A 15,722-nucleotide genomic window follows, 5' to 3' on the forward strand; every position below is an offset into this window, starting at 1 on the left:
GGTGGATCCAAGCAAATCGGGTTGGACACGGTCCCTGCGTCCCCCGTGGGGCTCACGGTCTCCATCCCCATTTTACAGATGAGGCAACGGGGGCCCAGAGAAGTGAAATGACTTGCCCAGTGTTCACACTTGGAGTCCATTTATTAAGTCACCCCAAGGCCTTTTCATTCATTCATTCAATCGTATTTATTGAGCGCTTACTGTGTGCAGAGCACTGTACTAAGCGCTTGGGAAGTACAAGTTGGCAACATATAGAGACGGTCCCTACCCAGCAGCGGGCTCACAGTCTAGAAGGGGGGAGACAGACAGGCAAAACAAAACATATTAACAAAATAAAATAAATAGAATAAATATGTACAAGTAAGAGTAATAAATACATACAAACATATATACAGGTGCTGTGGGGAGGGGAAGGAGGTAAGGTGGGGAGCATGGGGAGGGGGAGGAGGGGGAAAGGAAGGAGGGGACTCAGTCTGGGAAGGCCTCCTGGAGGAGGTGAGCTCTCAGTAGGGCTTTGAAGGGAGGATTTACAGAGGGAGGGCATTCCGGGTCCGAGGGAGGACGTGGGCCAGGGGTCGACGGCGGGACGGGCGAGAACGAGGCCCAGTGAGGAGGTTAGCGGCCGAGGAGCGGAGGGTGCGGGCTGGGCTGGAGAAGGAAAGAAGGGAGGTGAGGTAGGAGGGGGCGGGGTGATGGATGGACAGCCTTGAAGCCGACAGTGAGGAGTTTTTGCCTGATGCGTAGGTTGATTGGTAACCACTGGAGATCTTTGAGGAGGGGAGTACCATGCCCAGAAGGCCGTCTCTTCTCTTGGGGTAAAAGCCCCAGTTGGTTTCCCTTCTTCTCCTAGGACCTGTCTTCCAACTCTTTCATCCCTCCGGAGTCTCTTCTCTGTCCTCTCTTTCCTCAGGGTTCAGTGACCAAGACCAGATCGAACACTCCAATAAGCGGTCACGCAAAGCAGATCACAGGGAAATAGTGGTTCTCCGTGGGTTGTCCTCCTCCGAGCCTTGCGTATTGCTGAATCGGCTTCAGCTTCTGGTCAACTCTGATATCCAGCTCTCTTGCTGCCCTCAGGTTTTGGGGTTTTTTTTTTTGTTGTTTTTTGGTTTGTTTTTTAATGGTATTTGTTTCAGTACTTACTACGTGCCAGGCACTATACTGATCATGGGGTAGATACAAGTTAATCAGGTTGGACCCAGTCCGTGTCCCACTTAGGGCTCACGGTCTTAATCTCCATTTTGCAGATGGGGGAACTGAAACCCGGAGAAGTGAGGTGACTTGCCCAAGATTGCACAGCAGACAAGAGGCAGAGCTGGGGTTAGAAACCAAGTCCTCTGGCCTCCAGACCACACTGCTTTTCTGACCCAACTTTTCCCCTTCCAGGATATGTCTGTTATTCACTCCCAAAGGCTCACACATATCCCTTTTGAATTCCATCTTCTTTTCCTGCAGAAAGTAGTGTGGACTAATGGAAACATCATCATCATCAATCATATTTATTGAGTGCTTACTGTGTGCAGAGCACTGTACTAAGCGCTTGGGAAGTACAAGTTGGCAACTTATAGAGACAATCCCTACCCAACCGTGGGCTCACAGTCTAAAAGGGGGAGACAGAGAACAAAACCAAGCATACTAATAAAATAAATAGAATAGATATGTACAAGTAAAATAAATAAATAGAGTAATAAATATGTACAAGCCTGGGAGTTAGGGGGCCTGGCTTCTAATCCTGGTTCTGTCACTTGTCCGCTGTGTGACCTTGGGCGACTCGTTTCACATCTCTCGGCCTCAGTTCCCTCATCCGCAAAATGGGGATTCATCACCTGGGCTCACTAAGTAGGAGGGAGTGGTGTGGGTGTGGGACCTGATTATCTTCTATCTACCCCAGTGCTTAGTACACTACTTGGCACATATTTGAGCACTTAACAAATGCTACAGTTGTTTTATTATTATTAATAATTATTATTATTATTCAACTCATTCCACTTGCCTGAGTTGTTATAAATTCTTCTCCAAAGTGAGTGCACTTCCACAGCCTTAAGAAGGCCCTGTAAATCTGCCTTCAGCACAGTAGGGAAGAGTAGCATGATCTAATGGTTAGAGCCCGGGCTTGGGAGTCAGGAGAACCTGGGTTCTAGTCCCGGCTCTGCCCCTTATCTGCTGTGTGGCCTTGGGCAAGTCACTTTTCTTCTTCGGGCCTGTTACCTCATCTGTAAAAAGGAGATTAAGACCGTGAGCCTCATGTGGTACAAAGGACTATGTTCAACCTGATTAGCTCATACCTACCCCAGCATTTAGAATAGTTCCTGGCACATAGTAACAGCTTAACAAATACTATAGTTATTATTATTGGTAGTAATAGTAGTAGTAGTATTGGCTGTTTTATCACTTTTCTAGCCTTTTTAATTTTTTTCCTGTCATCTGTCCCTACCCCTTTCTCTTCTTTAGCAGTCGGACTTCATTTTCTACTTACCCTCTACTCGCACAGTAATCTTGATTTTAGCCACTTTGTTACCGTTCCTGTCCTCAATCAGCCCCGGTGGCATTTTCTCCCGAGCCCCTAGAGCCAGCTTTCGTGGTGAAGAATGTCCGGGATTGAACAGCGTCTTTCGCTCCTGAGGAGCTTTTCATGCCACCCTGCCCTTCCCGTGAGTCTGCAGGCCTGTGTGCTTCCTTCAAGCTTCTTGGAAGTCAGAAGGACCAGGGATCTAATCCCAGCTCTGCCGCTTGTCTGCTGTGCCACCCTGAGCAAGTCACCTCACTTATCTGAGCCTCTGTTACCTCAACTGCAAAATGAGAACTAAGGCAATGAGCCCCATGTAGGACAGGGATTACACCCAACCTGATTCGCTGGTATCCACCCCGGCGTTTAGTAAAGTGCCTAGCACACAGTAAGCGCTTAACAAATACCATTTTAAAACAAAAAAAGTTCCCCTTCCTCATCTTGCTGAACCCTTCCCTCCTTTCCCCATGGCTCTTGAAACAGACCGCCTTGGGGCGACCCGCAGAAAAAACTTCAGATCCTCAAAAAACTCTTCCCCGGTGCCAAGGAGCAAATCAATCAATCAATCGTATTTATTGAGCGCTTACTGTGTGCAGAGCACTGTACTAAGCGCTTGGGAAGTACAGGTTGGCAACATATGAGAGAGGGAGTCTGTCGTAATGGGTTTTTCTGCTTTGTGTAGTCAGAGAAGCAGCACGGCCTAATGGATAGAGTCCGGGTCTTGGAGTTCCTGGATTCTAATCCTGGCCCTGCCACTCGTCTGCTGGGTGACCTTGGGCCAGTCACTTTACTTCTCTGGGCCTCAGTTACAGTAGCTATAAAGCAGGTCTGAAGATTGTAAGTCCCATGTGGGACGCGGTCTGTGCCCAACCTGATTAACTTGTATCCACCCCAGCGCTTAGCACAGTGTCTGGCACATAGTAAGTGCATAACAAGTACCATTAGAAAGGGGGGGAGGGTGGAAGATGGCTTTTCGAAGCACATTGTTGGAATGCAGAAGTTTTAAACAGTTTCCTAGGTAGAGAGTTCTCTCTTTAATGGCTCTGTAAAGATAAGCAGCTTTAGAGAAGCAGCGTGGCTCAGTGGAAAGAGCATGGGCTTTGGAGTCAGTGGTCATGGGTTCAAATCCCGGCTCTGCCAATTGTCAGCTGTGTGACCTTGGGCCAGTCACAGCTTCTCTGGGCCCCAGTTACCTCATCTGTAAAATGGGGACTAAGACGGTGAGCCCCCCATGGGGCAACCTGATCAACTTCTAACCTCCCCAGCGCTTAGAACAGTGCTTTGCACATAATAAGCGCTTAATAAATGCCATTATTATTATTATTATGGTTGGGGGCTGGCCGGGAAGTGGCTCGTAATAGGTTGGCTGTAACCAGGATTAGGCTGAAGCCTCACTGCTTGTTTTAATTTTGCACACACTCATCTCTGGTCACACCATCCTTCACGTGCATGAACTAGTTCATTTAATCGTATTTATTGAGCACTTACTGTGTGCAGAGCACTGTACCAAGCGCCTGGGAAGTACAAGTTGGCAACATATAGAGACGGTCCCTATACAACAGCGGGCTCACAGTCTAGAGCTGTGAGCTCATCACGAGATCACGGTCAAGTCTCCACTAAGCTGGAGAGACTTGCCTATTTCACAGTGCCGGATTATACTTTCCAAGTTCTTAGCACAGTGCTCTGCACACAGTAAGCGCTCAATAAATACGATTGAATGAATGAAGTTGAGAAATTCTGCCAGTGCCTATTCCCTTCAGTCAATCCATCAGTGGTTCAGAGAGAAGCCGTGTGGCCTAGTGGATAGAGCATGGATTTGGGAGTCAGAGGGGCCTGGGTTCTCATCCTGGCCCCACCACTTGTCTTCTGTGTGACCTTGGGCAAGTCATTTTGCTTCCCTGGGCCTCAGCTACCTCATCTGGAAAATGGGGATGAAGACGGGGAACCCCAGGTGGGACAGGGACTGTGTTCGACCTGATTGTCTTGTGTCATCCCCAGTGCTTAGGTGCCTGGTACATAGTAAATCCTTAACGAGTGCCACAATTATTATTAGTAGTAGTAGTAGTAATAATAATAATAGTGTTTATGGAGCACCTACAGTATGACACGGGCCTTGTCCTCCATTTTCCATTCTGTGATTTGGTGGGCTAAAGGGGAAGACAGTCACTAAAATAATTTACAGATCGGATGAAAGAAGGAAAAAGACTAGGTTCTGAAATTGGGAAGACTCAGGAGGAACTTTTTTTTTCCCTTTCCACGCCTGCATTTTAAAAATAGGCCCAAGGTAGCCAGAATCCTCTAGCCATCAGTCAGATAAAGTGTATGAAATCATGTGGGGACTTGAAATTGGTGGCTATTCAGTCATATCTACTGAGCATTATTGTGTGCAAAGCATCGTACTAAGTGCTTGGGAAAGTTCAATATGTGTGAGAGACTCTCAATCCTATGTGAAGGATAATTGAGAGTTTTAGAGTAAGGGAAACTTTCAGGATTATAGTTCGGGTGCTTGGTAATTAAAACTGATTCATGGACTATTTTTTTTAATCGTGTCTAGACTGTGAGCCCACTTCCTAGACTCTGAGCCCACTGTTGGGTAGGGACTGTCTCTATATGTTGCCAACTTGGACTTCCCAAGCTCTTAGTACAGTGCTCTGCACACAGTAAGCGCTCAATAAATACGATTGATTGAAAGTCAGGGGACTTACATCGGTGTCTGTGGGGATATGATAGAGTCTTCAGCCGTAGTGGCTTCCAAATATTGGTAAGAATTTGACCCAAAATATTAATGACCTAAAGCTGCTGGACTTTGATCCCTTCGAAGGTATCTGTGTCATTGATGTTCAGTTTGATCGTCAACAGGATACAGATGGTGAGGTGAAGGTGTGAGGTGAAGAGAGATATTAGAGGCCTAAAGACTTTTGCCCCTCAGTGTTGCTCCCGCTAGGATGTCAGTCAATCAGTAATATTTTATTGAGCACTTACTGCGTGCAGAGCACTGTGCTAAGTGCTTGGGAGAGTTCATATTGGCTGGCAATATTGTGTTGTTGGGTGAAGGAAGAAAAGCAATATTACCTCTCCAGATTTCAGCATCCTTGCTTCAAAAGTGTAATTTGCCAACTTTTCTCCTCCAGCAAATCTGGATGTGTTGGGAGTTTGGGGCACCATTTCTTTGTGAGAAGGGGAGCATTCACCTGCCTTGCTTCCCCTTCAATAAAAAAAAGTTCAATAAAAAGTTAAGCCAGCTTTCCTGTGAGTCCCCAATTGAATGATCACTCTTCCCACCCACAGCAAACACAGCTTAATCCCCACAAATTTATATCTGACCTGGCAGGTTCCTTTCCTCCTAGGCATAGTAATAATAATAATAACTGTGGTATTTGTTAGGCACTTATTATGTGCCAGGCTCTATATGGGTCGGGTGCAGTCCCTGTCCTACATGGGGCTAATCCCCATTTTCCAGATGAGGGAACTGAGGCCCGGAGAAATGAAGTGACTTGCCCAAGTTTACACAGCAGACAAGTAAGTAGTAGGGCCAGGATTAGAGAAGCAGCGTGGCTCAGCGGAAAGAGCCCGGGCTTTGGAGTCAGACGTCATGGGTTCAAATCCTGGCTCCACCAATTGTCAGCTGTGTGACTTTGGGCAAGTCACTTAACTTCTCTATGCCTCAGTTACCTCATCTGTAAAATGGGGATTAAGATTTTGAGCCCCACGTGGGACAACCTGATCACCTTGTATCCCCCCAGCGCTTAGAACAGTGCTTTGCACATAGTAAGCGCTTAACAAATACCATTAAAAAAAAAACAAAAAAACTCAGGTCCTCCTCAGGCCCATGCATTAAGCCACTGAGCCATGCTGCTTCTCTATATGGACCCAGACTACTCATCTCCTCTCGTGTTGGGTTTGTGGGGGAAAGCCAGAGTTCCTTAAATCCCTAATCCAGGCCTGGCACATAGTAAGCACTTAACAGATACCATAATTATTATGATGATTATTTTGTACTCCCTAGCCCTTCTCCTCCCTCCCCCTCTAAGAGGCTGCTGGCTTTCTCACTTGAAAACACTCAGCTTTCAAGGGCTGGAAAATCGGGTTCTCCCAACACACGGGCCGGGAACCCATCCAGACAAAGCAACCAAGTTGCGGCGATCGACACCCCATCACCCGCAGGACCCTACGAGAAAGTACTGCAGCCCCACCCGCCAGAAGCAAGTTCTGGCTCCCTCCTGGCTTATTCCCCGACCCCCCAGTCCCCTGACTCTTGGCTGGCGGCAGGGAGAGAGCAGGGGTCGTCCTCTTGGACTTGGCTGGATTTAGCGCTGGGCTGATGTGATTGTCAGGGCTCTGTGACCTAAACTTCACCTAAGCACCTTGGCCTCCCTCCAAACGACCCTTTAAGCGGCCGCCTTCGTTAATAATGCAGATAGGCCGGCCTGTAACCCCGTCTTCCTAGGAGTGTGACTCTCGACAACTCGGCATCTCAGTGAAATTTAGTAAATTCAGTCAGTTAACATGTACTGAGAGCTTATTTGGGAGAAGGGCAGTGTTAAGCACTTGGAAGAGCTCTCCCCCTCTAGAATGTACGCTCATTGTGGGCAGAGAATGTGTCCGTTTCTTGTAGCTTACTCTCCCAGGAGCTTAGTACAGCGCTGTGCACACACTAAGCACTCAATAAATCGATTGGAATAAATGAATACAAGATAATCAGGTCCCGTAGTCATTCATTCAGTCGGATTTATTGAGCACTTACTGGGTGCAGAGCACTGTAGTAAGCGCTTGGGAAGTACAAGTCATATGTGAGAAGCAGCCTGGCCTAGTGGCTAGAGCAAAGGCCTGGGAGTTAGAAGGACCTGGGTTCTAATCCCAGCTCCGCCATGTGTGTGCTGTGAGCTCATACTCTAGACTGTGAGCTTGTTGTGGGCAGGGTGTCACTGTTTATTGTTGTATTTTCCCAAGCACTTATTATAATAATAATGCATTTATTAAGCACTTACTATGTGCAGAGCACTGTTCTAAGTGCTCCACACGCAGTAAGCACTTACTAAATACAGGTGAAGAATGAATGAATGCTTTGTGTCCTTGGGCAAGCCACATAATTTCTCTGGGCCTCCGTTCCTTCATCTGTAAAATGGGGATTAAAACCGTGAGCCCCGTGTGAGACATGGTCTATATCCCACCTGATTAGCCGGTATCTAATAATAATAATTGTGGTATTTGGTAAGGTATTTGTTACAAGGTATTCCACCCGGGCACTTAGTACAGTATCTGGCACATAGTGAGCGCTTTACAAATATGAAAAAAAACGAGGGGCTCACAGTCTTAAGGGCGAAGAACAGGTATTGAATCCCCATTTTGCGGACTAGGCCCAGAGAACAGTAATAATAATAATAATGGCATTTGTTAAGGGCTTTCTATGTGCAAAAGAGGATTCAAAGTGATCAGGTTGTCCCTCGCGGAGCTCACCGTCTTAATCCCCATTTTACAGATGAGGGAACTGAGGCACAGAGAAGTTAAGTGACCTGCTTAAAGTCACACAGCTGGCAAGCGGGGGAGCCGGGATTTGAACCCATGACCTCCGACGCCCAGGCCCGGGCTCTTTCCACTGAGCCACGCTGCTCGCCCATGGACACACAGCAGGCAAGTGAGGGAGCCGGGATTAGAAGCCAGGTGCTCGGATTCCCAGGCCCGTGCCCTTTCCACTAGGTCATTCAGCTTGGGGAAAAATCCCTGCGGAATCAAATTTCGCTCAAAACCTGTGCATCAGCGCGGCCCGATTTTCGGTAGACCGTGGGCTGTTGAAAGGGCTAACGGCCGGCGCAGTCGAAGCCGTTTTGAAAGGATTTTCTTTCCTTCCTTTGAACACCCCCACAGAGCTAAAATCTGTCGGGCCTTTGGAGACAGCGAATCGGCGGAACTGAGCCCGCAGTGTTGATCGGATAGAGAGGTCTTTGAAATTCCCTTCTGGCCCAGCGAGGCCCACTTGCGCTGGCCTTGGCTTCCCAGCGCGAGGTTTTTCCCTTTTGTTCGTCGGGGCTCGACTCAAATGAAGTATTTGGAAGACTCACTTGACGACCATTGTTTTCAGTCGGGCCCACAGAGGACGGAGGGAAATTCATTCCCGTCGACTGTAAAGCAAGGCCGAGGCCGCCGAGGGCATGAAATATTCACAACCAGAGTTTTCATTTCTTGCCCGCGTCCACTCCGATACTTGGGGAAGAAGAGCCAGGCTTCGGCAGTTAACAGATCAATCAGTCACATTTATTGAGGGCTTACTAGGTGCAGAACACTGGACTAAGCACTTAGGAGAGTAGCATTACCTAGTGACAAGAGCACGGGTTTAGAAGTCAGAGGACCTGGGTTCTAATCCCGGCTCTGCCATTTATCTGCTGTGCGACCTTGGGTACTTACCTACTCTGTGTCTGTTACCTCGTCTATAAAATGGGGATTAAGACTCTGAACCCTGTGTGGGACAAGGACTGTGTCTGATCTGATGACTTTGTATCTACTCTAGCGCTTGGAACTGTGCTGGGCACATAGTAAGCGCTTATCAAATACCATAATTAGTATTACAGTGTAGCAGAGTTGGTGGACACATTCATGACCCTTTTTCCCCCTTTTTCCTCCCCCTTTTTCCTCTCCCTTTTTCCTCTCCTCCTCCCCATCCCCCCGCCCTACCTCCTTCCCCTCCCCACAGCACCTGTATATATGTTTGTACAGATTTATTACTCTATTTTACTTGCACATATTTACTATTCTATTTTGTTAATGATGTGCATCTAGCTTTACTTCTATTTATTCTGATGACTTGACACCCGTCCACATGTTTTGTTGTCTGTCTCCCCCTTCTCGACTGTGAGCCCGTTGTTGGGTAGGGACCATATCTATGTGTTGCCAACTTGGACTTCCCAAGCGCTTAGTACAGTGCTTTGCACACAGTAAGCTCTCAGTATGATTGAATGAATGACCCCATGGAGGTTACCGTCTAATCTAGGAATACTCATTTCATAGTAAAAAATCGCCATCATTGCCTGTATGTGCGATTGCCAAGTGCGTCGGAGGGACAAGGAGGTAGCAATCTAATGTACTTTTATTTGCATTTTAGTATATAAAAACGTTTACCCAGGGAAAAGCCAAAAATTTCTGATGGGTATTGGGTGAACTCAGTCAACATTTGTTGAGACCTATGTCAGTATCTTTAGTGTGAATATTGTAAAAGATATATAAAAAGGGTTCTTTAAAACAGAAAAATTCAGTAATTCATCTTTTAAAACTTTAAGAATTCATTCATCTTTGGGTGAGTGATGAAACCTCAAATAATCGAAACCTTAGAGCTCACTTCAAATGATGAGGATCCATCAGTTTTAGCATTTGGCTTCCCAGCAGCATTCCTTTTTCTCGGGCCCTTTTATCACCTGCATTTATCTCTGCAACTCAACATTCCTTTGACTTCTTATTTTTCCAAAAAGCAGCTTATTAGGTTAAGAGAAATTCACCGTCTTAGAAGAATGCACTCCCTGATCTGTTTAGTTTGGACAGATGTAATAACAGATTGCAATAGTCCACAAAACAAAATGTGAAGCCTATAACTTTAGCTTCCAGCCCCGCCTGAAAACTATTTCAAAATCTGTATCTCATTTACTTGAAAAAATATAATTAATCTCAGGCATAAAAATGATGACCTGCAGTCCTCTTGAACGTAGACTTCGGTGGTCATTATCATTTGTGAATTCTCCATACATATTTTCAGTAAAAGGAGCCCCATTCCAAAATGTAGAGGGGCAGCATAGCCTTAGTGGAAAGAGCCCAGGCCTAGGAATCAGAGGACCTGGGTTCTAATCCTGTCTCTGCCACTCGTCTGCTGTATGGCCTCGGGCGAGTCGCTTCACTTCTCCGAGCCTCAGTCCCCTTTTATAATAATAATAATAATGGTATTAAGCGCTTACTATGTGCCAAGCACTGTTCTAAGCACTGAATATGTAAAATGGGACTGTGAACCGCATGTGGGTCATGGACTGGGTCCAACCTTATTAGCTTGTTTCTACCTCAGCACTAAGTGCGGTGTCCGGGGCATAGTAAGCGCTCAACAAATACCCATTAAAACCAAAAGTTACAATTATGTCCACCTGAAAGATGCAGGGCAGTCAGTCGTATTTATTGAGAACTCACTGTGTGTTGAGAACACTTTACTACGCACTTGGTAGACACATTCCCTGAACTTACGGTCTAGAGGGGGAGACAAACACGAATATAAAGAAATAAATGACAGGGTATGGACGTAAATGCCTGGGGACAGGGAATGAATAAAGGAAGCAAGTCAGGGTGATGCAGAAGACAACTTTGACACCGGTCTACATGTTTTGTTTTGTTGTCTGTCTCCCCCTTCTAGACTGCGAGCCCGTTGTTGGGTAGGGACCGTCTTTATAGATTGCCAACTTGCCCAAGCGCTTAGTACAGTGCTCTGCACACAGTAAGCGCTCAATAAATACGATTGAATGAATGAATGAAAGCGAGTTGAAGAGAAGGAAAAGAGGCCACAAGGGCTACCCAGTGCAGGACTTCCTACAGTCTATTTTGTATGTGAGCTTATTCGTCTCCCGGCATTTCATTCATTCAGTCCTATTTATTGAGCGCTTACTGTGTGCAGAGCACTTCAGCAGACACCAACCCCAGTGTAGGGAGAGACACACAGAAGCGAGGTGCCAAGCCTTCAATCAATCAATCAGTGGTATTTATCGAGCGCTTCTTCGGCGCAAAGCACTGTACAAAGTGCTTGGAAGACATTTTATGGAGGAAAACTGAAGGAATTCCACCTCCTGAATCTGTTGCTCTTTCCAACAGTGGGCATACTGTCTTCCTGTTGTAAATCATGCTGTGGGGAGAGAGGAGTCTTGTGTCTGGCAAATGAGGGGTTACCTACAGTTTATCGAAGTACAAAAGGGAAAAGGACCCGCGATGGTCAATTTAATTTTTGCATATGGTAGTTCCCAATGGTTTGGCTGTATTTCAAAAGTGCCTAGACCCTCATTAGGATTAGTTGCTATATTCGTTCTCCCCTCCAAGCCCCAAAACACTTATGAATCTGTAGTTTTATTTATTTCTGTTAACATCTGTCTGCCCCTCTAGACTAGAAGCTCGTTGTGGGCAGGGAAAGTGTCTGTTGTACTCTCCCAAGCCCTTAGTACAGTGCTCTGCACACAGTAAGCGCTCAATAAATTCATTCAATAAGCCATATTTGAGCGCTTACTGTGTGCAGAGCACTGTATTAAGTGCCTGGGAGAGTACAATGCAACAATAAACAGAGGCATTCCCTGCCCACAATGAGCTTACTGACTGGGCCCCCCTTCATGGCCTAGTGGCAAGAGCAAGCGCTTAGTACAGTGCTCTGCACACAGTAAGCGCTCAATAAATACGATTGATGAAGAGCATGGGCTTGGGATTCAAGGATGTGGGTTCTAATTCTGGCTCTGCCGCTTGTCTTTTGTGTGACTTTGGGCCAGTCGTTTCACTCCTCTGTGCCTCAGTAACATCATCTGTAAAATGGGGATTAAGACTGTGAGCCCCACGTGGGACAACCTGATTACCTTGTATCTACCGCAGCACTTAGAACAGTTCTTGGCACATACTAAGCACTTAAGAAATACCATAATTATTATTATTATTATTATTAAGTAGGTACATGATCAGCGCTAATGCCACCTGCTTGTCAAATTACCACACACAAACCACCTATTTGGGCATATTTCTGAACCATTTCTAATTACATAGGCAAACAGTTCATTTTAGAGTTACGTATCTCTTCCCTAAATTCCTGAAAATTGACAACTATGCTGGCCTGTGAAAAGGTGATAATGTCATTTGGGTCATGTGAGTCCTTTGCACCTGCGAAATCAAAATGTTGATTTTAAGAGATTTACCAACAACCTGGCCCCCTGATCTCAATCCAGGATTCTGATTGCGACCCAGGAAATACTTCTCCACAGTTGGGAAGCGGGGCACAATCAAAAGAGAACTCATTCTTGGTGGTTGTAGTGTAATCCTTGGGAAATCATAATCCGAAGCGGCAGATAAATTGATGGTTCCTTAGGTGTGAGGTTAGTGAAAGTGAATGAAAACAGAGTACAGTAGAAGGGGGGGGAAAATCTTTCTCTTTGAAGACATAATGACCAGATAGCGTTTGAAGGTCCAAGATTTGTGGGGGCCAAAAAGGCAAAAGACTTAAACAGATCCTCTTCTCAATCATAAGCCTCTAGTCTGGGTTGCTTGGAGAACTAAACCCAAATCAGAGACTTGAGGTTTCTGTCTTTTGATTTTGGCTGTGCCACCTAAATGGCCTTTTGAGTCTGGACTGGATTGGATTCCCCCTTTTAGACTGTGAACCCACTGTTGGGTAGGGATTGTCTCTATATGTTGCCAATTTGTACGTCCCAAGCGCTTAGTACAGTGCTCTGCACATAGTAAGCGCTCAATAAATACGATTGATGATGATGGACTGGTCGCTCCTGTTTTATCGTCTCGAAATAGGGTAGTCCTTGCTTTTCCTCATGACGTATTTAGGGAGATCATGGAAAAATGTGAGAATCCTTTGTAAACTACTAGGGAATTGCCTCACTTTATAACCTACCTCCAGTAGTGGTGGTTTTTATTATTATTATTATTATTATTGCTTTAGGTTTCAGAATAATCAAGGCTATTTATTTATTGAGCACTTAGCGCCCCCTGGTGGCCACTTAAGGAACTATCGCCAGAATGACTTGCCTTTTTTTAATGGTATTTCATTCCTTCATTCAATCGTATTTATTGAGCGCTTTCTGTATGCAAAAGCACTGTACTAAGCGTTTGGGAGGGTACAATATAACAACAGACAGACACATTCCCAGCCCACAATGAGCTCATTTAAGTGCTTGCTGTGTGCCAGGCATTGTACTAGGCTAATCAGTGTACACACATGCAGCTCCCAATCTCCATCCCCATTTTACAGAAGTCTCGCTCACCTCTTGCCTCTGGCCTGGGACACCCTCCCTCTTCAAATCTGACAAGTCTCTGCCTTCCTTCACGGCCGCATTGAAGGCACATCTCCAAGACTAAGCCCCCCCCCTTTCCTCTTCTCCCATTCCCTTCCACGTCACCCTGACTTGCTCCCTTTATTCTACCCCCCACCCAGCCCCATAGCACTTATGTACGTATCTGTAATTAATTTATTTGTATTAATGTCTGTCCCCGTCCCGTCCCATCCCTGACCCAGACTGTAAGCTCATTGCGGGCAAGAAATGTGTCTGTTTACTGTTGAATTGTACTCTCCCAAGTGCTTAGTATGGTGCTCTGCACTCAGTAAGGGCTTGATAAATTCAATTGAATGAATGAGTGCATACTATTCCTTCTTGGAGCGGAGAACAGGGGGGTGAGGAGGTCTGGTCTGGGCCCCAGGGACTGGGGGGAGGAGGGGAAGACTGCACTTGGTAGCTGTCCATTTTATTTTATTTTATTATGATACAGTCAGTGCATCATATTGATTGAGCGCTTACTGTGTGCAGAGCGTACTAAGCATTTGAGCACTGTACTAAGCTTTTGAGCACCATACTGAGCTCTTGAGCACCATACTAAGTGCTTGAGATCAGGTCCGGCCGAGAGGGCTCATTAATTTTAGAGCAGGTCTAGCTTTGGGAAGTTTCCTTTTGTACTGTAAGTTTCTGAAATGCCTGACCCTGTGATATTTTTTTCTTTTCATTTGTCTTCTCTCTCATTCAGAAACCGATAAAATACCAGTAATGCGAGGGCAGTGGTTTATTGACGGTACATGGCAGCCTTTGGAAGAAGAAGAAAGCAACTTGATTGAGCAAGAGCATCTCAGCTGTTTCAAGGGTCAGCAAATGCAAGAGAATTTCGATATCGAAGTACCAAAACCCTTAGATGGAAAGGACGGTAAGACAACCCATTCAAAGCGAATGTTCTCCAGTAGTAAACGAGGGTCAACTAATAATAGTAATAATAATTGTGATATTTGTTAAGCACTCAGGATGTGCCAGGCACTGTACTAGGTGCCAGGGGAGATGGAAGGTAATCGGGTTGGTCACAGTCCCTGTCCCTCATAGGGCTCACAGTCTTAATCCCCTTTTTATAGATGAGGGGACCGAGGCCAGGGAAGTGAAGTGACTTTTTTTATGGTATTTGCTAAGTACTTTTTATGTGCCAGGCTTAATCCCCATTTTATAGATGAGGGGACTGAGGCCAGGGAAGTGAAGTGACTTTTTTTATGGTATTTGCTAAGTGCTTTATATGTGCCAGGCACTGTCCTAAATGCTGGGGTAGATAGAAGCTAATCAGATTGGACACAGTCCCCTTCCCATGTAGGACCCAGAGGGCTCATCCCCATTTTATAGAGGAGGAAACTGAGGCACGGAGAAGTGAAGTGACTTTCCCAAGATGGTGGACAAGTGGCGGAGTCAGGACTAGAACCCATGACCTTCTGATTCCCAGGCCCGTGCTGTACCCACTAGGCCACACCGCTTCTCTGCACACACTGCGGATTTTGCCATCTGCTGTCCTCCTCCTGCCCACTTCCCTTTTTAAGATAGTGCCGTAGTTTGTACCCCCTTGCCCTTATTCATTCAGTCGTATTTGTTGAGTACTTACTGTGGGCAAAGCACTGCACTGAGCGCTTGGGAGAGTACAGTAGAGAAGCAGCATGGCTCAGTGGAAATCAATCAATCAATCAGTCGTATTTATTGAGCGCTTACTATGTGCAGAGCACTGTACTAAGCGCTTGGGAAATACAAATTGGCAACATATAGAGACAGTCCCTACCCAACAGTGGGCTCACAGTCTAAAAGGAGCATGGGCTTTGGAGTCAGAAGTCATGGGTTTAAATCCTGCCTCCGCCAATTGTCAGCTGTGTGACTTTGGGCAAGTCACTTCACTTCTCTGTGCCTCAGTTCCCTCAACCGTAAAATGGAGGTTGACTGTGAGCCCCCCGTGGGACAACCTGATCACCTTGTAACCTCCCCAGCGCTTAGAACAGTGCTTTGCACATAGTAAGTGCTTAATAAATGCCATTATTATTATTATTATTATTATTATTACAATATAATAACCATATACATTCCCTGCCCACAACGAGCTCACAGTCTAGGGGGAAGACAGACATTAATACATTAATATATACTAATTAATTAAAGCTATATATATATATATAAGCTATGTATATAAGCTATATAGCTATATATAT

At 45.9% G+C, this 15,722-nt stretch overlaps 1 protein-coding gene across 1 annotated transcript in view; it reads left to right on the forward strand.

The window, feature by feature from the left end:
• DDHD1 (DDHD domain containing 1) overlaps positions 1-15,722 on the forward strand; it is a 94,435-nt gene that overhangs the window by 43,543 nt on the left and 35,170 nt on the right. Inside the window, exon 8 of the mRNA XM_038756714.1 lies at positions 14,246-14,419. Within this exon, the coding sequence (XP_038612642.1) occupies positions 14,246-14,419 (174 nt within the window). The remainder of the gene's footprint in view (positions 1-14,245; positions 14,420-15,722) is intronic.

The sequence above is a fragment of the Tachyglossus aculeatus genome, chromosome 14, assembly GCF_015852505.1.
Source record: "Tachyglossus aculeatus isolate mTacAcu1 chromosome 14, mTacAcu1.pri, whole genome shotgun sequence".
NCBI classification, from domain to species: Eukaryota; Metazoa; Chordata; class Mammalia; order Monotremata; family Tachyglossidae; genus Tachyglossus; species Tachyglossus aculeatus.